This window comes from Chlamydotis macqueenii, chromosome 6 (assembly GCF_036417535.1).
Source record: "Chlamydotis macqueenii isolate bChlMac1 chromosome 6, bChlMac1.mat, whole genome shotgun sequence".
In the NCBI taxonomy this organism is placed as follows: Eukaryota; Metazoa; Chordata; class Aves; order Otidiformes; family Otididae; genus Chlamydotis; species Chlamydotis macqueenii.
The window spans coordinates 10,516,198-10,538,300 of NC_141561.1; the positions used below are offsets into that span (position 1 = coordinate 10,516,198).

A 22,103-nucleotide genomic window follows, 5' to 3' on the forward strand; every position below is an offset into this window, starting at 1 on the left:
CTAAACGCCAAGGGGGAGGCGAAACAGTACGAGAGGATCTTGCTCCTCCGGCAGTGTGATGGGCTTCCAGCTCCCTGCACGGGGATGGAGAGGACATTTTACAACGCGGCAGAAGTGCCTGGGGCAGTTTTGGGTGTCTTACGAAATTCTGGCAGTGAAAGCAGCGTTAAGCGTGCCGCTGGATCCGCGGAACCAGCCCGGGGCAGCGGAAGAACCGGTGACGGCCCCGGCCCCACCTCGGCCTTCGCCCCACCCGCCCGTGGCGTCCGGCCCCTCCCGGCCGCTCAGGGAAACGAAAGCGAAAGGCAGCGAGGCCGGGAGGCGGCCATGGCGGGGCAGCGGCCGGGCGCCTTCCCGCTGCTGGTGCGGGGCGACTGGGGGGCCCCCGAGCCGCCGCCCGCCCTGAAGAAGAAGCTGCTCTGCTACTTCCAGAGCCAGAAGCGCTCGGGCGGCGGCGAGTGCGAGCTGCGTGCCGGGACCGGGACTGGGGCCGGGCATCTCCTCGTCTGCTTCGCCCATCCCGAGGGTGAGCGGCCGGGGCGGCGGGGAGGGGTGAGGGGCGAGGGGCTCCGGGACGGCGGGGACTGGAGACTGGGGACCGGGAACCGGGGGCCGGAGCGGCCGAGGGCTGCGCGGCTCCCCCCGTGGGGAGGGGCCGCTGTGTGGCTCCTCACAGGAACGAGCCTGTGGCAAGTTGTCACTCACGAGTCGTAACTTTCTGCCGGTTAAAATACCTATATATTGACTTAATTATTGCGTGTGATGTAATGTGTACTGCCTAGTATGTACTCTACAAGTCTATAGCGTGTAACGTGTCATATATATCCTATAACATGCAATGTAGAGTATATAATGTGTATTTGCTATATATACGCTTCAATTCGGTGCCTAGTGCTAGCCTCTAGATTGCATTTTGAATAACACTAGGCTATAAGTTAATAAATATATCCTACCGGGCCTGTATACATTTATATTAATTTTGAAGCACAGTAGTATTCGCTAGATTGCACTTGGAGTAATAAGGCTCGTGTTAATATAACTTAATACATATTATAACTACAGATATATATTAAAAAATAGTACGTGTTTAGCTTGCATGTATGTATATAAACTTGCAGCAAGGTGGAAAGCGTTTAGCTGCAGTTGTGTTAAATGCATATATATGCATGCATGCACACACATGTGCATAAACACACATATATAGACACTTTTTTGTTTTTTCCTTCCTTACCATGCTTCCCAGTTGCTGACTCACCCAGCTGGTAAGTTCAGGACATACAACCTCAAGCCGTTTTGGCACTGACTGGAAGAGGGTGTGCAAGGTGTGGGGCCGGTACTGGGGCCCCCAGCGCAGAGCTGCCCGCCAGACACCAGCCAGGAAATGTGTGGTGGAGCAGAACTTTGTGCTTCTGGTGGTTTTTTTTTGCAGAAATAATATCCGCTGCTGTTCTTCTGTTTTTTTTTTTTTTCAGGAGGAAAGGCTCATGCGTGCTGAGTTAGTGTTAAGAGTTTAAAGCCCTTTCATTTTGTGGGGCAATATGTGTGTCCTAATGTAATGGTGGAAAAGCAGTACGTAATTTAAAGTTGTCTTCCTTGTCAGATTGTCATTGGGTTTTTTTTGGTTTTATTTAGTGAAGCAACGAGTTCTTGAGAGACCGTCTCATGAGCTGTATTTGGGAGAAAAAGGAAAACTGAAGTTGATTGTCACAGAGCCTGAAACAGCACTAGCTGCTGAAGAGGAGGCATTCAGAGAAAAATCAGTTACCACAAAGGTGAATAAAAATTGTAATCCTAAGCAGAGCTTTGAAGTAGTGGTGAGGGTGTCAAATCAGTCACTGATATCTTGCTTTCTTTTTATTTTAGGCTCTGCATGCCACGAGCAACCTTGAAACAAAAGGTAAAATGTTATCCATCGCTCTGTGTGCTGATTCTCCATAAAACAAAAATGTTGGTGCTTTTCTCCACACACAGCTCCAGTTCTGCGGGGAGTTGTGCTGAAAGTTGTGCTGCTAGTTTGGCAGCCTGGCGCAGGTGATACAAGGAAAGATGTTTGGCCAGGGATGCTGTAGACTTGATCACCAAGGATGGAGTTCACCTTGCCGAACCTAGCCCACGTGCCTGGTTTTAGCTTCTAAAACAGCCTTTGTAATCAGAGGAGCATGTCCAGAGAGAGATTTAGTTCTCTTATCCTACATAACTGCTCTAAGATCAGATCTGCGTAGAAACTCCTAGATTGAAGGTCTTAGGCCCAGGCCTGGTGTCTCTGTGCTCCCTACAGTTCGGAGAGTCGTAAAAGCAACCGGTGCATCTCTCTGGTGCCTCAGTGACTTCGGTTACGTCCTCTTTCATCAATATTCTCACAAGCTTTGTGATTCAGAAAGCAATCTAGAAAACAGTGCTGCGCACCCAAATATACGCGCAGCTGTGAAGAGTAAATACCCATCCCCAAGAGAGACCAGTTAATCAGGAAGCTCTTCAGTAATTACCCTTCTATCTTTTCCTTTCTGTATGAAGTCTTGTTTGGTGCCATGTTGGGTGATTTTCCTCCTTCCAAAATTAGGTACTCAAAGTTGTCATCTACTGTTTTTTAGTTATGCTAGAGAGGACCCTGAAAATTTCCAGATGCTGCTCTTAAATCGCTTTGTTGGGTCAACCTAATGTTCAGTTTTGGCTTTTTTGTACCGGCTTCATTGGACATAGTGGAGCAGATGATTCTCTCGGCAATCTGAAAATTAGTAACTATCATCTGTAGAGCTTTTGCTTCTGCGGTTCTTTTGTTTTTCTCTTGGTGGGCTTATGCTGGTAGGCCTTCAAAGGCAGCTGTCTTCTGTAAATGTTATGGGTTTGGTATCAGTTGTTGTGCCTCGGGAGAGCTTGTAAATGCAGCGAGCAGGCAGAGCCAGCCTGTTTGTGCTGCCACCTCCTCGAGCCTTCCCACCCTGCGTCTCTGTCTCTGTCCTTGGGGCTGCCACCCACGACTGGCCTGTTTGGCACTGCTCCAGGATGTAAGGATTTTCTGGGTGTTCTTGAGTAGAAGCAAGTAGAGACCTTACCCTCTGCCCCCCCATCCCCAGTCAGGTGTACAACTGCTCCACTGAGCTCCTCTGCCCTCAGTTGCACGTGTCCTCTGCCACGGCCAGAGATGGTGGCCCTGGAGGTTTATACAGAGGGTGGTGAGCACCAGGGTTTCATTCGATGTTCTTCTCCCCACTGTGGTGCAGGGGTGTGCTGGTTTACCAAACTGAGAGGGGCTTATGCCCCCTTTATGTGTTTGTTGGGGCAAGGAGTGGGGAGCTGCCTTTGCTTGCGAGTGTGGCCATCTGGAGCATCCTGGGGCACCCTATGGCCTCTGCCAGTCTCCTGCCACCCTGCAGTTGGACAGTTATGTTGCCACATACCTAGGTGACACTTTTAGTTTACTCAGGCATGCAGAGGAGCACGTTGTTCCCCTTTGGAGGTTCTCTCCTGCCTCCACCCTCATCCGTCTGCAAAGCTGGAGATGTGCCTTCCTCTGGCAGCTGCTCGATTTCTGAGGTACTCAGTAGGCACCCCTGTTATATTTTCTGACTGTAAAATTTTGTTGCATCCCTGCCAGCCTTCTGTGCACATAGGTCCTTTAGTGCTGCCATGCCGCACTGATGGCAGGGCACAGTGGTCATCAGGAGGCTTTGCACTGAGTCACGCAGAGCTACTGGTGGCCTATGGTGCCTGTGGATGTCCCGGGCTATGCTCAGGCTGGCTATGCCTGTGCCCGGGCTAAGAAACGGATGCAAGGGCTGCAGGGTCTCTTGCATCCCTTACCAATGCCTGAGCAGCTGGGGCCAGTTATCTCAATGGATTTTATTTTATTTATGTCTCTGACCCAGAGACATTCCAGTGACCTTGGACTTGTTTACTCATGGCTAATTTTGTGCCACGAAAAAAGCTGCCCGCAGCCCTGCAGAACATCGCATCTGGGCTGGTTTGGATCCCACAATGTCCTGGAGTACCTTGCAGTATTTGATCAGTTGGGTGATCTCTTTTCTTAGGAAAGGAAAGGAGAGAAAGGGTAAGCGAAATCCGCTTACTGCAGGAAATGTGTACCAATATGTCCTGCAGCTTATTTCTCTTTCTGTTAAAGTTGATGTAGAAGCCTTGCAGAAAGCAGAGAATTTTGGCCTGAACCGTGGACTCCAGAAGGAAGCTGTCTCAGTGGCCAACATCGCAGAAAAGTCTGCAGAGACGTCACCTTCAGTGGTGTTTGAAAACATACAAGGATGCAGTCTAAACTGCTTACGTATGCTGTTGGAGAACATCAGCGGCCTGGCAGTAGATGATGACTTCACTGTGGAAGGAATACCTGAAATAGATGTTGCTGTAGCTACCTTTATAAAAAGTATCGGTAAGACGGGATGAACACCATCATTCATTTCCATGTATATGTATGAATAATGGCTTTCAGAGCTTGATTCCTTTCCCGTTAGAGATTCAGATAGCTTTTAAAAAAGTACCTGGACTGTAGTCTCTCAAGAAAGATGTAAGTCTCATATACAGCTCCATGAAAATGCCTGTGATCCAAATGTTACACTGAAAAAATGAAATGGTGGCATCTTCATTAATTTAAGTTGGATAGTAATGTTTCATTGTCTCTGTCTTATTTTGGGTTAGATGGAGAAGAATTAGCAGCGGACTGAGTGTGGAGATGCGTTCTGCAAATTACTGAAGTATATAAAGTCTTCATTTGAGAAGACAGTGAAACAGTGAGAAGTGCTCAGTTTACACAAGAGATGAATAGGAGAGGAACAGAGACACAGGGGTAGTGAATAGCAGAGAATAACATGGCTGTGTGCATTTCCCCTTCTGTATTACAACATAGAGTTATTTGGCACCAAAGACAGTTTTGCTCCAGATAAAAGGAGAAGTAGACTCAGCTCATTTCTCTGCCAGAAGTGGTAGCCAGGGCTGATAATGACCCAGGAAAGCACGGTCAGTTTATACTGCTCTTCTGTTTACAGATACTGAAGAATTTGTGAAAAAATGTTCACAAAACAGGAGAGTTAAAGAATTCAAAGTGGCTGCCAGGCTTCTTGAATTGACCCACAGCATCAAGGCTGAAAACATACCGGCCGGCGTTTCCACAGACTACATCACCGTTTACTTTGAGAGCCCACGGAATGGAGGGGGGCCTGTCTCAGACGTCCAGCTCTTTCCTGAGGAGAACTCGGCCATCATTACTTTCTGTGATCACAAAGGTAATGCTGTCCTTCGTCTGACCAAAGTGTTCCCAAGCGAAGGACCTGAAAGAAAATGACTGCAGTCTGGGCGTTAGGAGGAGCCTGGCTTGCTGTCGCTAAAGCCAGCGTACACTGCCCTGTTCCTGGGAGATGCTCTGTATTTAGAAATACTGCTGCATGTCTAGGGTTTCAGAATCTCTCTGTTTTTTTTTTTTTTGTGTTACTAAAGGCTCATTTGAATACCTGCTTTGTGCATGGGTTGTTTCCACTGATGTTTCTTCCTCATTCACTGATGTTTCTTCCTTTTATCTGCAGTACAACATTAATTGTACTCACAGGTAGAGGAAGCAAGATCTGTCAATGACCTCAGCTTTCACAGTTAGCTTTCAGAAACTAATTAAGGTCAAATATTTTCATTATCAGGGATGAGTAGAGCTAAAGAACAGTCTTGTTACTGTGCCTTGTGTCGAATCACTGTCCTGTTTTTGTGCCAGCACAACCTCTGGTAAATATCTCTGCGTTAGGAGACTCCTGATGTAGTAAATTACTTTACTTTTAATTAAAGATATCTGCCAGGTGGTTGTTTTTCTTCTGACTCTGAGTTTGCTTTTGTACAGTAAGTTAATATGTAATTTGGATCATTGTAAAGTCCGTGCTAACATTATAACTCCTTTCCTTTGTCCATTCCAACTGAAATGGGGGATAAAAAAAAGGTAAAAATGCATTGGCACAAAGAATTTTCTTTTAAGTTGAGAGCGAGAAGGATTTCATAGTAGTACCTTGGTATGGCCCTGCTCTGTGGTGGGGTTTCATTAGGAAATGAGAGCAAGGGGTAGCTGTACAGATAAACACAGGCACAAACATATTTACTGAACTAGTTGGAGCCAAGCCTCTTATCTTGTCCCCTACAGAGTGATTTGGAAATCAGAAAGACATGAAAATAGCTCTTTCAAATGGAAAAAAAAAAAAAAGTTATTTTATTCCATGTAATAGTTCTAAGAACAGAGCGATTTGCTTTGTTTGAAGTTAATGACATGTGTGTGTTTGTATGTATGTGCGCTTTTAGATCTAACCACTGTCTTGGAAAAGCAGCATTTACTGGAACAGACACTGATTTCTGTGCATCCGTATTACCACTCCCTGGGAACAGCTCTCTATGGAGAAGAAAGACCAACTATCAAGCTGCCAGACCCCGTTGGGGTACCACTAGATCCGTACGTCTGGCAGTTTTTACAAAGGCAGGCTAAACTGATCCAAGACATAAACCAGGAAATGGCAGTTTGCCATTGTGAGCTAAAATGGCCACAGAAAGACTGTGCACACCCAGAAGTTCTGTTGTGCCCATCGTCGTCTCTCTCCGAGCGGAAAAAGCCAATGATGAAGTTGATCAAGGCATGGAAGCAAGATGCTTCTACTGAATTCTCACGTATCATGTCACGTTACATAGCTATAAAATGTAAAGTAAATTCAGTGGATTGGGAAGACGTGAAAACCAGATTGGTGAAAGATGTTGCTTTGATCATAACTGATATTTCTGAGGAGATGGTGGTGATAGCAGGCAACAGAGCAGCAGTGGACAATGCGGAGAAAGAAGTGAGGGAATGCATGGAAAAGGCCATGAAGCAAAGTGAAAGGGAAAAACAAAGCATAGAAATTTCTGTGTCAGTGGTCCCAGGGAAATATGCTGTTCTGCACAACGCTGGGCTCGAAGAGGATATTTGCAAAGAACATCCGTGCTTAAAGATCTTTTATGATGAAACAAAAAAAACTATTCAGTTGTGTGGATTACCTGCTGAAGTATATAAAATCAAAGCTAACTTACTGGAAAAGATATTGAACATGCCGTGTACGTCAGTTACCATTGATCCTCATGTTTTCTTCTATCTACAGCGTGTAGATCATAAAATGATGTCAGAGACATTATTCACTAGGAAGAAAATCAATGCTTTTTATGAGCTTGAGGATGATACTGTGTTGCTATTTGGAGATGGTCCCAAAGATCTTTTAGAAGCAGAAAAGGAAATAAAGACAGGCTTAGAATGTAAGTGCATCAAAGTGGTGGATGGTGAGGTCATTAAAAAGGAGCAGTGGAGGAGTCTTCTTGCCTCCTTGCATAAGAAACACAATTCTTCCCAGGAAACTGTAATCATTGATGAACCTATTGGAAGAGAAAATAAAGTAATTATTGCTGGGTTTTCTAAGGCTGTAACAGAAGTTTTTCAGAAACTTGATGATTTTATAGATAGAAACACACAAGTGGAAAAAGTAATCCCGGCTAAGTCAGTTGTGGTAGTACAGTTTGTAGAGAAGGAAAAATCCAGTGTTTATCTTGAATTGAGGAAGAAAGGTGTAACAGTACATTTTGACACCAAGACACTGTGTATATCCCTGAGTGGACCAAAAGCAGAAGTGCCGGCAGCAGTCACCACGTTTGAAAAAATTCTCTCATCCCTTTACTCAAAAAATGTGACAATTGATAAACCAGGAGCCAGACAGTTTTTCATTGAGAGGAAAGATTCATATGTTGTTGAGGCAAAGCATAAGTTCGGCTGTTTGATTAGGCTAGAAGAAGAAGAACAACAACAACAGAAGGGTGAAAAAGTTGATGATAAAGAGAAAAGAAAGCTCTACCACAAGAAAATGCTGCCAAATGGAGTTGTAGTAGCAGTGTATAAAAGTAACTTGTGTAATTACCCTATTGATGTTGTGGTCAATGCATCTAATGAAGACTTAAAGCACATTGGGGGCCTTGCTGAGGCACTGTTAAGAGCGGCTGGTCCAGCGCTGCAACAGGAGTGTGATGCGCTGGTGCGGAAGAATGGGAGATTGCAGGCCGGGTGCGCGGTTATCACGGGCCCCGGGAAACTTCCCTGCAAGAACGTCATTCATGCTGTTGGGCCCAGGTGGAGTAAGGAGGAAGCAGAAAAGTGTGTGTTCCTGTTAGGAAAGACAGTGAAGAAAAGTCTACAGCTAGCTGAAACATACAATCATCGTTCTATAGCTCTGCCTGCTATAAGTGGAGGGATTTTTGGCTTCCCACTGCAGATTTGTGCAAACTCAATTGTATCCTCCATCAAGAAGACCTTGGAAGAATCCATGGGGGACAGCAGCTTGAAGGAGATTCACCTTGTGGATGATTCAGAAGAAGCAGTTCAGGTTCTGAGTGAGATGGTAAAAGAAGTATTTTCAAGTAAATCATCCCCCTCAATACGCTTGGAAAACCGTAAACCGAGAGAAAGCCGCAGGGAGAAGAGAAAAGAGAATCTGCAGATGGCTAGAGGTAATCCGGACATGATTACAACAAATGATGGACTGCGTATCCTAGTGAAGGTGAAAAATGTTCAGGAGGCCACGGTAGGTCTTTAATTTTTCAATCCCTTTCTAACTTGATGTGAAGATCTTCTTTACATTTAAATGGAAAAGGAATGACCGTAGGTTATATTGTTTTGCAAGGCAATTACTATGTAAGGAAACAACGGTTACGTGCTACTTAAACAAGGATGCAAGCTTGCAAAACTGATGTATTTCAGGTTGGGGCCTGTCTCTCTGCAGCTGTTTCTAGTGGGCAGCTTTGAATTTCGGAATGTTTCATTTTCTAGGTTTTATTTGTTCTCCAGATCTAAGGTCAACATGTAAAACAGTTTGCTTTTTTTTTCTAAAAGGGAAATATTTTAATACTTTCTAAAAGTATTTATATGATCTGTAGCTATCTAGGTTGGATATTACGGGAAGTCAGCACTTCTCTGTGCTGCTGTTGAGTCATGCTAACAGGGGGGATGTTGCTTATTTTTTTAAGTTCCCTTCTTTTGGATGGGTTAAAGACACAGTCTGTGAAGAAGTTACTGGGCTGTAGAAAAGCGACCCCAAAGAAGAGTGCATGCTTAGATTGTTTTGCCAAGGTCTACACCTGAGGCTACTTCATTTTTTTTTTTTCCTCTGGGTTTTTTTTTCTTCTTTTTGCTAACAAAGTGTTTAACTACTACTTGTGTAGACCATCAAGACTCAATTTACACCTCTGACGTAGTTTTTCCTTTATGTTTTGTTCTTCAGCAATGCAAATAAATCTTGATAAATCTCTCTTTTTCAACAGCCCCTGATTTTGATACTTTGGGAGTTTAGAATCTCCCTAAATTATTATTGTCGTCTTATTGTTTCACTATTAGTTGCTTCAGTTGTCGGCTTGGTGCCTATGAAAGACTATTCCAATAAAAGAGCAATGCTAGATGTAGAAAACCCTCAGTATGACACACATTTAAATACTTTCTAATTAAAACGTCACCAGTAGAAAAAAGGCAAAGCAAATACCAGACTTCAGGGCTTTGCCTGTTTTACTTCATGAAAGCACAACGACTTTCCTTCACCTGGTTTTGGTGCGTGAGGCGCTGCTTTTCTGATAAGGTGTAGACAATCCCACTTCAGTGAGAAGGAGGGAAGGGACATTAAACTTTTCTGCGTTATGTGTACCTTATACAATATGCATATTTTTGCATCTTGTGATGATTCTAGAGAAGAAGGAGCAATACTGCAGCAGTCCTTCACAAGGAAATGTAGGACATGCTGGCTCTGGGAAGAGGGGATGAGGCAGACTGCCGAGGTTGGGTTTATTTCACCTGCCCGGACATTGGCGTCTGCTTGGGGACGAAGTGAGTCACAGCCATACCTCCACTGAGGGCTGGACAGCGATGGATGGAGGGATGACCTGCTCACACGTAGATACCCGCAGTGTTGGTACTCACAGTGGGCCTGAAGCTGCCTACCGTGGTTTCCTACAAGTCCAGGAATATTCGGTATGCAGAAGCTGTGCTGAAAACCAGATTATTTCTCTGTTGGTGTCTTGTTTCTCGTGTTGTGTGTTGCTTTGGTAGTGCTGTTAGTCTCGATGCATATTTTTACTTGAAGTCTGGCTCTAGATATTGTCATTGTAATTTTGTTGCAGACGGATGTTATTGTCAACAGTGTTGGCACAGATCTGAAGTTTGGTGTGGGGCCTCTTTGCAAAGCCTTGATGGAAAAGGCTGGACCCATGCTCCATGTAGAGTTTGAAGAAGAAAAACAAAGACAGGTTGTTGGTCAAGGGAGCGTGCTTTGCACCAGTGGATGTGCTCTGACCTGCAAGTTTGTGCTTCATACCATACTTCCCATGTGGGATGGAGGAAAAGGACAGAACCTGAAGGTACATTTTAATTACTTTTTTAAAATTATTTTGAAAACAGATTTATTTGGGGTCTTATCCTGAAGTTTCAGGATTTAAAATAGTTAATTTAGATGACTCAATTTACTTCTGTTGGAGCGACCTTAAAGATGCCTTGATGTACTGAGATCTTTTCCTTATGCCAGCGTAGTCTCTATGGAACTAATCATAAATGATTTTCCCTTTAAAAAAAAAATCTTTGCTGTGTTTTACAGATCCTAGAAGGTGTAATCGATTCCTGCTTGAAGAAAACTGAAGAACTTGGACTGAAATCGATCACTTTCCCAGCAATTGGAACTGGAGGATTTGCATTTCCTAAATCCATTGTTTCTAAGTTAATGTTTGATGTGGTATTCAAGTTCAGGCATAGTCACGCTCAGTCTCTCCAGGAAGTTCATTTTGTCTTGAATTCAAAAGATATAGATAACATTCAGGTAGTTCTTCTCAGGACAAAGCTGTCTCTGTTACATGCTGTTCTAATTACACCTTAACAATATATTTTAATTATATTGCTTTCTTAAGGGAATAGTTTGGCACTTTCTTACTGCTGTGGGCCAGTGACAGTGGGATGTCTCTCCAGTGTCTCATTCAGTGTCTCTGAGATATAAACTCTCAGCAAGCACAAGCTGCAGACAACATTGGCCTTGCTGCTGGCACTATAAATACCTGTAGGTGCTCACTCGTCTTTTGGCAGAGGAGTTCTGGCAGCACAAAGGCAGTATTTGTTATCACACTGTCCACGCTGAGGCTTCCATTGTTGTTAATGATGCCTAAGCACAACTGTAAAATGTGTCAGGTGGCTCAGCAAGAGCTACATGACTGTTAATATTAATTAGAGAAATATTTGGTATATAAGCTCTGAAATACTATCTTTGGTACTTTTTTTTTCCTCTTCTTAGGCTTTTACCAGTGAACTGCAACGTAGGGTAGCTGAAAGTTGCGGTGCTGCAGCACCACAGTCAAGTAAGTTGTGTAGGGGCAGGAGGTGGGACATGGGAGCATGTAAATACTATGAACTGGTTTTATACGTATCAGGGAAGAGTCAAAATACCACCAAGATACAGAGCATTTTTTTTTTCCTCCTAATGGACTGGTGTTCTTAAACTTCATTTGTGAAAATCTTAAAAAGGAATTTCTTTTGTTGAGGGCATGCTCATCTCTTAGTGAAGCCAGTCTTATCACATGGAAGAGGATATCCTGGTAGGAGAACCATTAGTTTGTCCTGCTGAAATGGTATAAGAACTTGCTTTGCCAAACAAGCCATAAATACCATGTATTTCTGTACCTTTGATCTCCTGTATAGAGATATACAGGATGGATAATTTCCTTTCCATTTATTAATTTACAGTGGTGTGACAGTAGCAAAAACATGAGTGAACTGTATCAACATCAGAGGCTTATTCAAAAGAATATGTAGCTCTGTCTTCTCAGTTGCTCTGAGTATCAGTGAGGTGAAATTAAGCGAGCAGATAAAATATGAGATAGGTTTAGACTAGAAGTAAGGAACAGTTACTTTTACTTTTTTTAAGAGTTACAGTTACATGTGGGAGGGTAAAGATGAAGTAACTTGCAAAAGTAGTGTGATGTGATCTCCATTACTGGCAATGCTTAAGCTGGATACTCCATTTCTTGTAAGAGTTAATCCAGGAAACTGTTAGAGAGCTGGTCAGATCAGATAACCTCAAGAGTCCCCTTTATATATAATTTATATTGTGTGAATTTACAGGAATAGAAACGGTTTCACTTTCACTGTACTTAAACAGGAAGAATATGGCACCTTCCTGCTTTCAGAAATGGAGTGAAGAGAAAGGCGGGGACTCCCTAGGTCCATCAAACTGATCTAGAGCATATTCCTCAAAAGGCTAAGTTGAAATTTCCATCAGTGGAAGATTATAATACCTCAGACTAGAGGAGAAGTGTTTTAAGGTGTTTTTCTTTCCCTTGCAGGTTTCATTAGGCCTGTTTCAACTGAAGGATTGGGAGTTCATGAGATGCAGATTGGTGCCATTACGCTCCAAGTAATGAGTGGAGATATTACCAAGGAGGATACAGAAGTTATTGTAAACATATCAAATTCAACATTCGATGCCACATCAGGTATTGTGTTGAATTTGTAGCTCTTTAGTGATAAAATTGTGCTAGTTTTTAGACAGGGGGAGGGGAAAGAATTGTCCATGTGTGAAACTCTTATGAAGTATTTTTCAGATGAGAGAGAGTTGTGATCGGTCAGGAAACAGATCTTAAACAGGTTTTTGACATATCCTGAATATGTCATTTTGTTTCCAAACTGCTCAAACAGAAGGCATTTGACCAGATTTTTCTTGTTTAAAAACAAAAATGCTTAAATAAAAGGGAATTTTTAGATCAAATATAGTTGTGCAAAACTGCTTTTGTCCTAATATGTCCCAGTATAAGCCAAAGCCCTGGTTAAGTAAATTGACTTGCAAGGAGCAGAGGATTCTTTGGTGACATTGTGACTTGTGAGCATGAAGGACATCAAATGGTATTCAAAGCAATCGGAGATCGGTGAGGGGCAAACTGTTGGCTGGTGGAATGATGAAATAGGAGTTATTCTTGTCGATTTCTAATCAATAATGAAGGCAATGTTCTCCTTGCAGCCAGTACAGTATGTCATGGAGGGCACTTAGGGGAACTGGCAAGGTTTTGCACTTTGTGAGATCTTGCCCTGTGAGAATTTTGGGTGTTTATAGAGTACACAAGTTGGGTGTAGAGTCTGGAGTAGAAATAGCTAAATTGACTTTAATGAATGCATATGCTTTTCTTGTATAATTTAAGGGGTCTTCAGAGCAATTATGGATGCTGCTGGCTCCCAGGTAGAAGAAGAATGTGCTCAATATGGTATGTGAAAGCATACTATTTTGTTTGATTAATTTTTTTTTTTTTGTCCTTCCTGAAAACTTAAATTTGTTTTATAATTCTCTACTGTGATGGTATAATTATTGTATCTAAAAAAAAATAGCTTTCACTTCTAAGAATTCTGAAAAGTCCTGTTGTTGTTGTGACACCTGCTTTAAGAATTTTCCTTTTCACAACTGAACAAGAGATGGCCATAGTTTTCTGATGCTAATAAGTCCTTGGAAATTAATCTAATTTAGGTTCTTTACCCCTGAAATTACTTATGCATGTTCCTGACTTAAGAACAGAAACAGTTGCATTGACTTGAGCACAATTTTAAAGCTCACGTATTGTCAGCTACAGGAGAGCTGAAGTTTTGAAACTGAGCAAAGTGGTGTGGAAGACTGTCTTTTGGTTTAAGCACATGCAGGGCTGGCTTTTAAAAGCTAATAGCAAATCTGGGCTTATATTCATAAATACATAATTATTTTTTAATTGAAATAATGTAACTCTACTTATCACCCTGACGATGAATTTGTCTGTAGTCTGCATTCTGCCAGACCAGTAGAGCAGTAAAATCCCAGCTCACTGTGGTTTACCCCTACGAGCACAGGAAGGAACATGTTCTGGTTGCATAAATAAAATATTCCTGCTCTGAGTCCAGAAGTTATCCAGAAAACTCCTTCTTGAAAGTTGTTTTTTCCAGTCTTTGGCTCTGCAGGCTGTCCCCATTTCTCAGCCTGATCAGTCGTTACCTCTGTGACCAGTGAGGTGGTATGCAACTCTGGTTCACCAGTCCATTCATCCTCACAATGTGACTCCACGTTGAGGTGTTTGTAATCAAACATGAGGGCTCTGAAAAAAATACAAACGTCTTTTTAATGAGTTGATCATTATCTTAATGATATTATTTTAACCATTCAGCTCTGCTGGAGAATAAGAGTTTAAGCTTTCAAGGAATAGGTGGCCTAAGAAAGGATTTCTCATAGAAATGAATTGTGCATGTTCTGTTGGCATGCTTGTAAATAAAAGTGAGCTGTATTTAAACTCAACATGAATTCTTAAGTTGTACTAAATAAGAAACTACTTTGTAGCAGAGATCTTGGGAAATGAGAAAACACACAGTTACTTGAATTCCTTTCTCAAAGAAACTCTGCAATCAAAGTATTTACAGAGAAAACTGGAATCAACTAAAACTTGGATAATACAGCTCACAGTGGATTTCTTTCCACTTTTCCCACTTCTCTTCTAACATCAATGTAACCAGCTCTCTTATCGGAAGAGATAGCCACTTTGAAAATGTTATGTCTCCTTCTTTATCTTCTCTCTTCCAGCTGGGCTGTATGAAAGTGGCTTTGTTACTACAGACAGTGGAAACCTGTTGTGCAGTAAAATAATCCACTTGATTCATGATAACAACGTGAAGAAGCAGGTCTCCAAAGTGCTTAACGAGTGTGAACTAAAGATGTACAAATCTGTCGCCTTCCCAGCAATTGGAACAGGTTTGCATTTTCTTAGGAAAGCAATGAGGGCTGCGATGGGGGATAGTTCAGAAACTGGGACGAAGTTAATACCTCTGGTAAGAATAACAGTATACTTGTACAAGAAGCTCCGTAAATTGATTTGTGAAAGTTCATTGTGGTAAGTCCAAACACTACCTGCACACTTCAAAAATGCTCCTTTTTTTTTTTTGGAAGTATAAATATTACAGTCAATATTGATTGAGCAAGACCACCCAAAGAAAAAGTATTGCTCCATAAAACACATTTTGCCCCAAACCAGACTGAATATCTCAGCTGGCCACCCTGCACCTCTCTCCAGACTTCCCATAGACCTTACTTTGGAATTTCAGCCCCACGGAAGGGCTGGGGTTGGGGTTTGTACACAAAGAAAGCTAGAGTTGTCCTGACACCACAGCCTTGCCTGGCTGACTATGGAAATTGTGGGCTGGGTACAGAATACCTGCAGTTTACACCTTTTATAGGTCTTGTTTCAGCCTCCCTGTTCCAGCAGAGGGCTAGAGCTAAGCTAGCTTAGTTGGCTTAAGCTTGTGATTAGTTCAGGGAGCGGCGCTTGAGGAAAGCAAGGTATCCTTCTCAGACCAAGCCTCCCCTTGACTGGAAAGAGAAGTTGCGAGGTAGTCCTTGCTCAGCATGGCAGGTTAGGGTAGGAGCTGGTGCGTAGATCAGTGTTTGGACTCCACAGTGATAGTTCTGGCAGATCCTCCAGACTACCAACGTCATCTGTGTGCTGGTGTCACGATGGCTGTCCAAGGGATGCTGTGGCTGAAACTGGCAGGAGTCCCACCAATGTTTCAGGATAAGCGTTAGGTTGCACTTCAGGCTCCTTGTAGGGGAATGAGAGCAGTTGTTTTGAGCTTGGTGTTGTTGTTTGTATGTTGAAATACACTGCAGGCTTGTGCCAAAATCCTCTGCTGATTGTCATTTGGTTTTACTTTGGTACCTGGTTTAAAGATGGAGATAGTTAGTGATGTGTGGGTTTAAAAATACCGGGGGAATGCAAAGGCTGAAGTGCTTGCTGGAGCCTCAGAGTAAACGGGGTGGAAACCCAGAAAGGCTTTCCGGGTCTGTGGAGGATTTCAACTCTTGGAGCTCACAGGCTTAGGTGGAAAGCTGAGGTTAAACTTGGGGCCTTGGCCAGAAAGCATAATGGGGGAGGAGAGAGGGACACCAGTCTGTATGAGCTGGGGACACGGTCTCTGTTTTCTGGATGCTGCCTTGATGTAAGTACTGTTAACTGATACGTGCCTTTTATTTTCCTTTAGGTCAGGCAGGACAGAGTCCAGCAAAGGTAGCTGATGACATGCTGGATGCTATAGTGGAATTTGCAAGCAAGAGATCGGTACAGCATTTGAAAAAAGTTAAAATAATAATCTTCCAGACAAACATGCTCAGAGACTTTTACGAAAGCATGAAGAAAAGAGAACATTCAAATGTATCCACAACAGATTCATTGTTCTCTATGTTTAAATGTAAGTAGGTGGGTTTTCCGTGTGCATGGGCGCATAAAACTAAAGATCTTTCATTTAAAACTAACAATTAACATGTATTTCTTCACAGCATTGTTTTGGGGCAAAAAACAATCCACTGAGAATAAAAAGCCTATGGTTTTGGAGAAGAAAGTTGATTTAGCCACATTTCAAATTTGTGGAGAAAGCCAAGAAAATGTGGATGCAACTGAGTCCTGGATAAATAATTTAATTTTAAAGGAACAGTTTGAAAACAGTATTTCAGATGAGCTAATTGAACATTTTGATGAGAAGCAAATTGACGCTTTGGAAGATCTCCAGAGAAGAAAGCACGTTACCATTGAGCTTGAAGATAAACTTTCCCCCCCTCGCATTACAATTTCTGGTATTAGCAGGGATGTTTGTTTTGTTTATGTGGAAGTTCAAAAAATGATCAAAAAGATTAAGGATACTGAAGAAGAACGATCCAAGGCAGAACTTGCTTATAACTTAGTAGAATGGAGGTATCCAGGAAGCAATGATAACTTCGTTGCTTTTGATAAACTGACAAATATGCAGCTGGAGGATGCCAAAATAGCTAAAAAAAAACATCTTACTGTCAAAATTAACAGGAAGAACTACAAAGTGGACCTGAATACTCTACAGGCTACTGATGAACAAGGAAAAACTATACAAATTCAACGTGTGCCAAAAAATGAAGGTAAATTGCAGCTTTGTTATAAAACCTCCTTTAATAGCGATTATTGAATTATAACTCTGATAAATGCAAATTCAGATATTCCAAAGTAGTAAGCTATTTCATAGCTTTTCCCTTCCCCCCCCTCCCCTCCCCCCCACCAGACATCCCATAGCCAGCAGTTCTAGTTTCATAATCAGTGGCAGGTATGACTGAAAGCGGAACATCTGTTTTTTAAATACAAATATTGTCCATACGTATGTGACTAGCGAGCGTGGATTTCATGCTGAAGTCTGACAAAGGAGGTGGTGTATGAAGAATGTGTAAAATTCTGTGGTTTTCAAACTTATTTTAGTTAGATATTGGTATGGGAATAATTAGACTGGAGAAAATGTAAAGTCTTAACGGTACATTACAGAGCCAGTGATGTACTGAAGAGAGAGAGTATTCTTGGAATAAAGTATTGCCTAAGGTACTGTCCTCTCAGCCCTCTCTATGCAGTCAGTTTGTAAGCCGTGCCTGCAAAACTGAGCTAGGCACCTGTGATAAAAATGCAATCTCTGTTTTGCAGATAAGAAGTCAATAGAACTCCCTCCGCAGTGGAAAGACATGCAAGGGGAACGGGTCAGACTGGTGAATCTCGATCCATTTCATCTGGAATACGTGGAAGTTCAGAACAAATTTAAGAAAACCTGTCCCAACTGTGTCATAGAGAAGGTGAAATCCTATGTGGGGGGAGGGGGGAATGAATTTTTGGGATGAAAACATTAATATACTCTCCAAATATTTGTTTGTAAGGTGTCCACAAACTAATACACCTTTCATATGTCAGTCTCCCCAGCACTGTACAGAATGGATATAAATCAAATGAAATGTCTTCAGATTTGCCCTGCCATTTCTGCCTTCTAGTAATGCAAAACCAGTGACCATCAGTTTTACTCCGTGTTGAACTAATTTGTTACTCACTGGTTAAGATGGTATTTCCAATTAGGAAATTCTATATTGAAGTGGAAGCATGAGCAAACGCATTCAGAACACAAAGAAAAATACTAAGTCCTTGCAAACTGGTCAAAAACCTTTTCTACTATTTTACTACTTCTTCCCTGTTGGTGCAAGAGCCTTTCAGGCTAGACTGTTGGTTTTAACCCAAGTGTCAAGATTTGATCCTGCTTACTGAAAAGTCTGCAACAAAGTGCACAGAGATTTAATTGCCAGGGAGAAGATGGAATTATTGAGAATCAGGAGGAGCAATAAATAGGAGAAAATAGAATGAAATTGAGAGTGAGAATGTGTTTGAAAAATTTTCTTCCATCATGAGGTTCAATGAGCATGGTCACTAAGACACCAATAGAACAAGATATTAATGTACAATAGGAAAAAAACCAGGTAATTACATGAAGTCTTTTTCCACTGAAAATGGAAAGCTGTTACAGCAATGCCTTTAGGATTATACTTTGATGCAGATACACTGTTTCCCCCTGAGCTACAGCCATGCTGCTGGCATAGAGAGACAGCAACAATTTATTTTTATATAGGAGTTTTATGAGTTGCTAAGCTACACAATAAAGGAAGTAATTTTGACTTCCAAGCTGAGATCTAGAAGAGAAAATTAAATTCAACTTAATGCTATCACTACAGTCTACCATTTAGTGATAAAATAATCAGCAAAGATGATTGGGATGTACAGGAGGCACCTTACATCACTGCCCCTAGCAGTGACACAGCAGCCTATTTCTAAAAATGACAATGCACAGCTATCGTGATTGCCTGTGTACCTGGTTTACTAGGCAAGACAAATGCATGCCAAAAATAACCAAGCTTGAAGACCTCTTGTAAGCTACTTTGGTTTCTGTTTCTTTTAGGAGGCTTATGTATTCAGTTCCCCAACTCAAACCGCACACTAACAGGGCATAGTGAAACTTGCTGTTATTCTTTCCGTTTGGTTTGGTTTTAATGCTTCCCTGCCGTGATAAATATCGGTCCCTGCTGGTATAAATATAGTTGTGTTTTGTAACTTTGCAGATTGAAAGAATACAAAATCCCTTCCTCTGGCAGACGTACCAAATAAAAAAAATATCTCTCTGTACAAAGAACAAAAATCAAAATAATGAGAAGTTGCTATTTCATGGGACAGCTGCATCCTCATTGAGCACAATCAACCACAATGGATTTAATCGTGGGTTTGCTGGAAAGAATGGTGAGTCATTATGCAAAGCAGTTAATTTCCTAGTCATGTATGAGGTGCTAGGCAATGTCCATGTTGTAGTGCTGTCAGCACAACATGAAGACTGAATGAAGCTGGAGAACAAAATAATAAACACCTCAAGAGCATAACCTATAGGGACAGAGGAATTAACCTGTTCAGTTAATGCCTTTTTCATGAATGCCACCATCTAGAGGGTATCAGAAAAAGCTCACCTACTCTGAAATCAAGCCTGGGCAGCTTTTGAGAAAAGTTTTGTATGATCTGCCTACAGAAAGGAACAAGGACTGTTGTTCCATGTCCGCAGCTGTGATACCAACCACTAGCTGCTGGTGTCTCTCTCTTCTTAGCCTAAGGCAGGTAGCAAGGTAGAGGTGCAGGTACTTCTCCTGTTGCCTCCAGAGATAAGGACGGCACAAGCAATCAGAAGATCCCACTCCCCTACCATTTTTATGCAAATTAAATCAGTTGAAAGTAATGAATTTATTCTTCCTCTTCAATAGTTGCTAGGGATAACTATTAAACATTTAGCAGAAGGACTTTCTGCATTAGTTCAAATATTGTTTTGTCCAGTTCCTCTAGTACAGTCGTGTTTATTATTTGGTAGCATTCAAAGATGAAGGACAGGATCCAAAGAAGTGGAACTTGGGCTGAACTGAGGTGTTAGTTGCTCTTAGAGGTCTTGCAACCTTACTTCAGAAGTCCTTACTTTCTATTCTTAATGTTTTTTTCCTTAAGATTTAATTGTACATGCCTAGGTCTGACTTGATCTTGAGAGAACCAGACAGCTTAACGCAGGTCTAGTTGATGCTTCAGCGTGGTCTGGATCCAAAAGTAGACATTTCTCTAACTGGATCCTCGAGAGGTACTTAAGCTGATATTTTCTTGAGAAAATGAAGCCCAACATACACAAAATATATCAAGCTGTGCACAGATAGAAATGGCAGACACCATTTTGTTTTAAAACACGACCAGAGGAGATGTAGTTTTGCTTTCCTGCTCTTTGGTAGTGCCAGGAGGTTGGATTTACTCAGGAAGCAAGAGCCCTTGATCCCTATGCCCTCTGTGTATTGACATCCACCTCTCCATCTGAGCCACAATTTACGACAGGAAAGGCACGCTTCCCTGCTGTCCGGCTGGGTAGCCATGCAAAAATATCCAACAATCAGACCAGCCAGATAGGAAGGACCTGTCTGGCCTGAACAGCTTTCTACCACTGTTAGAAAAAATAAGTCTTTCTCAGACAAAGAAGTGTGATTCCTCACACTTCAGAGGAGAAGTTAAACTAGAAAACTGTAACTACAATTACATGGTCATTTTAAGTTGAAAAGGCTCTGAAGATCTGCAGTTTGGTGGATTGCGGGCCAAACAGAGAGAGGAACTCCTTTCACCACTCAGTCAAAACCTGAGTGTAACTGATCTGATATCTAATGGGATTCATATTTGATTCTGATACAAAAGATTATTACTAGAATTTGCTGTTTAAACACCAACCAAATTTATAACTTCTGCAGACTAAAAATAAGGGGAGCTTTAGAGATTCTTACAGGAATAAGAACACTAACTATACTTGAAAACGTTGTCTTTCCAAACAGCTGCAGCCATTGGAAATGGAACCTACTTTGCTGTTGATGCAAGTTATTCTGCTCAGGATACATATTCCAGACCAGATATGAATGGTAAACGTTACATGTACTTGGTTCGAGTCCTCACTGGGCAGTACTGTACTGGGAGCAGAGGGCTAGTCACTCCTCCACCAAAGAACCCAGCAGATCCTACTGACCTGTATGACAGCGTGGTTGATAATGTGAATAATCCAACAATGTTTGTCATATTTAACGACATTCAGGCATATCCTGAATACCTTATTACTTTCAGAAGATAGAATATTCTTAATAGTCTGGAAAATTTTAGTGCCTTCTACATGTGGGAATTAACAGGGCAATTTTTGATTCTTGTTTACATCTAGGTTTCTTAACCGAAGTGGTTACTTTATCTATCCATGTGTTTAAATGTGTCTTCAAATTATCAGCACAATGAGGCCGGGACAAGCAACTACTTTAGAACATGGTATTTCAATATTTGCATTTCAAGTTCAGTTATACAGAGGGGCTCTGAGCAACCTGATCTGGTTGGAAATGTCCCTGCTCCGTGCAGGAGGCTTGGACCAGATGGCCTTTAAAGGTCCCTTCCAACCCAAACTGTTCTGTGATTCTATGTAGGCAAGAACTGTGAGAACAGCCCTGACCTCTTCCTATGCAAAGCGGAGGGGATGGGGTAAGAGAGGGAGCTGCTCTGCCTTACTTATGGCCTGAAGTGAGAGGTGTAGGGTATGTCAGTAGAACTATGCATGTTCCTATTCCAAATATTCACCGTAAAGCGCCAGGTGGCTGGCTGCCTGTGAGGATTTATTTAAAATACTCTGTGTTTTAAACCTCTCTTGCCAGCAGAGTTTTCAGTCATTCTCAAGTATCCACTCTCTTTTGTTGGTGCTAAGAGCCCCAAAGGAAAAAAAAAAATCCAATACTGAACATACACTTTGCATTCATTGTTTCACCCTCCTTATGCTGTTTGGCATACTTTGTTATTCCCTCGCCATAAATTCCTGCATTAATACCCGTTTCTTCTAGGCATTTTCTATAGTCCCCCGCATTACATACATACAACTTCCACGTAGAAAGTAATTGCTTCTGGAAATTTCAAGACAGTAAAGAGGGACTCTTTATTTCTTCTGCTCAGTACCAAAACACTAACCCTTCTGTAGAATTACCAATTTGCAGGGAGTGCTGTACAGGGGCATGCTCAGTTTGGAAATTTTTAAAGTTCTGTAAAGCAAGTAAATAATGACATTTGTACATCTTTGGAAGCTGTACACTTAATTACAGTGATAATCTTAACTGCCAATCAAAAACCATATACATGTCATATTAATAAAAGTAGTTTGAAACAGGTACGTTGCATTACTGAGTCGTTGT

At 42.0% G+C, this 22,103-nt stretch overlaps 1 protein-coding gene across 1 annotated transcript; it reads left to right on the top strand.

The window, feature by feature from the left end:
- The first annotated feature begins 327 nt into the window (after window positions 1-327).
- On the top strand, window positions 328-22,079 carry LOC104475880 (protein mono-ADP-ribosyltransferase PARP14). The gene is made up of 17 exons (XM_086750489.1): window positions 328-526; window positions 1,633-1,772; window positions 1,864-1,897; window positions 4,121-4,381; window positions 4,995-5,231; window positions 6,280-8,567; window positions 10,150-10,386; window positions 10,620-10,838; window positions 11,304-11,367; window positions 12,352-12,501; window positions 13,201-13,263; window positions 14,595-14,762; window positions 16,046-16,252; window positions 16,341-16,949; window positions 17,497-17,642; window positions 18,948-19,122; window positions 20,724-22,079. The coding sequence occupies exons 1-17, from the start codon at window positions 328-330 to the stop codon at window positions 21,011-21,013; spliced, it is 5,487 nt and encodes a 1,828-aa protein (XP_086606615.1). The 3' UTR covers window positions 21,014-22,079.
- Window positions 22,080-22,103: the final 24 nt, after the last annotated feature.

Bases quoted from the DNA above. Each gene is read 5' to 3' on its own strand.
- LOC104475880 (XM_086750489.1), top strand. From the start codon at position 328: ATGGCGGGGCAGCGGCCGGGCGCCTTCCCGCTGCTGGTGCGGGGCGAC. The intron at 5,232-6,279 runs GTAATGCTGTCC...GTGCGCTTTTAG, and splicing joins TACTTTCTGTGATCACAAAG to ATCTAACCACTGTCTTGGAA. The intron at 12,502-13,200 runs GTATTGTGTTGA...GTATAATTTAAG, and splicing joins AACATTCGATGCCACATCAG to GGGTCTTCAGAGCAATTATG.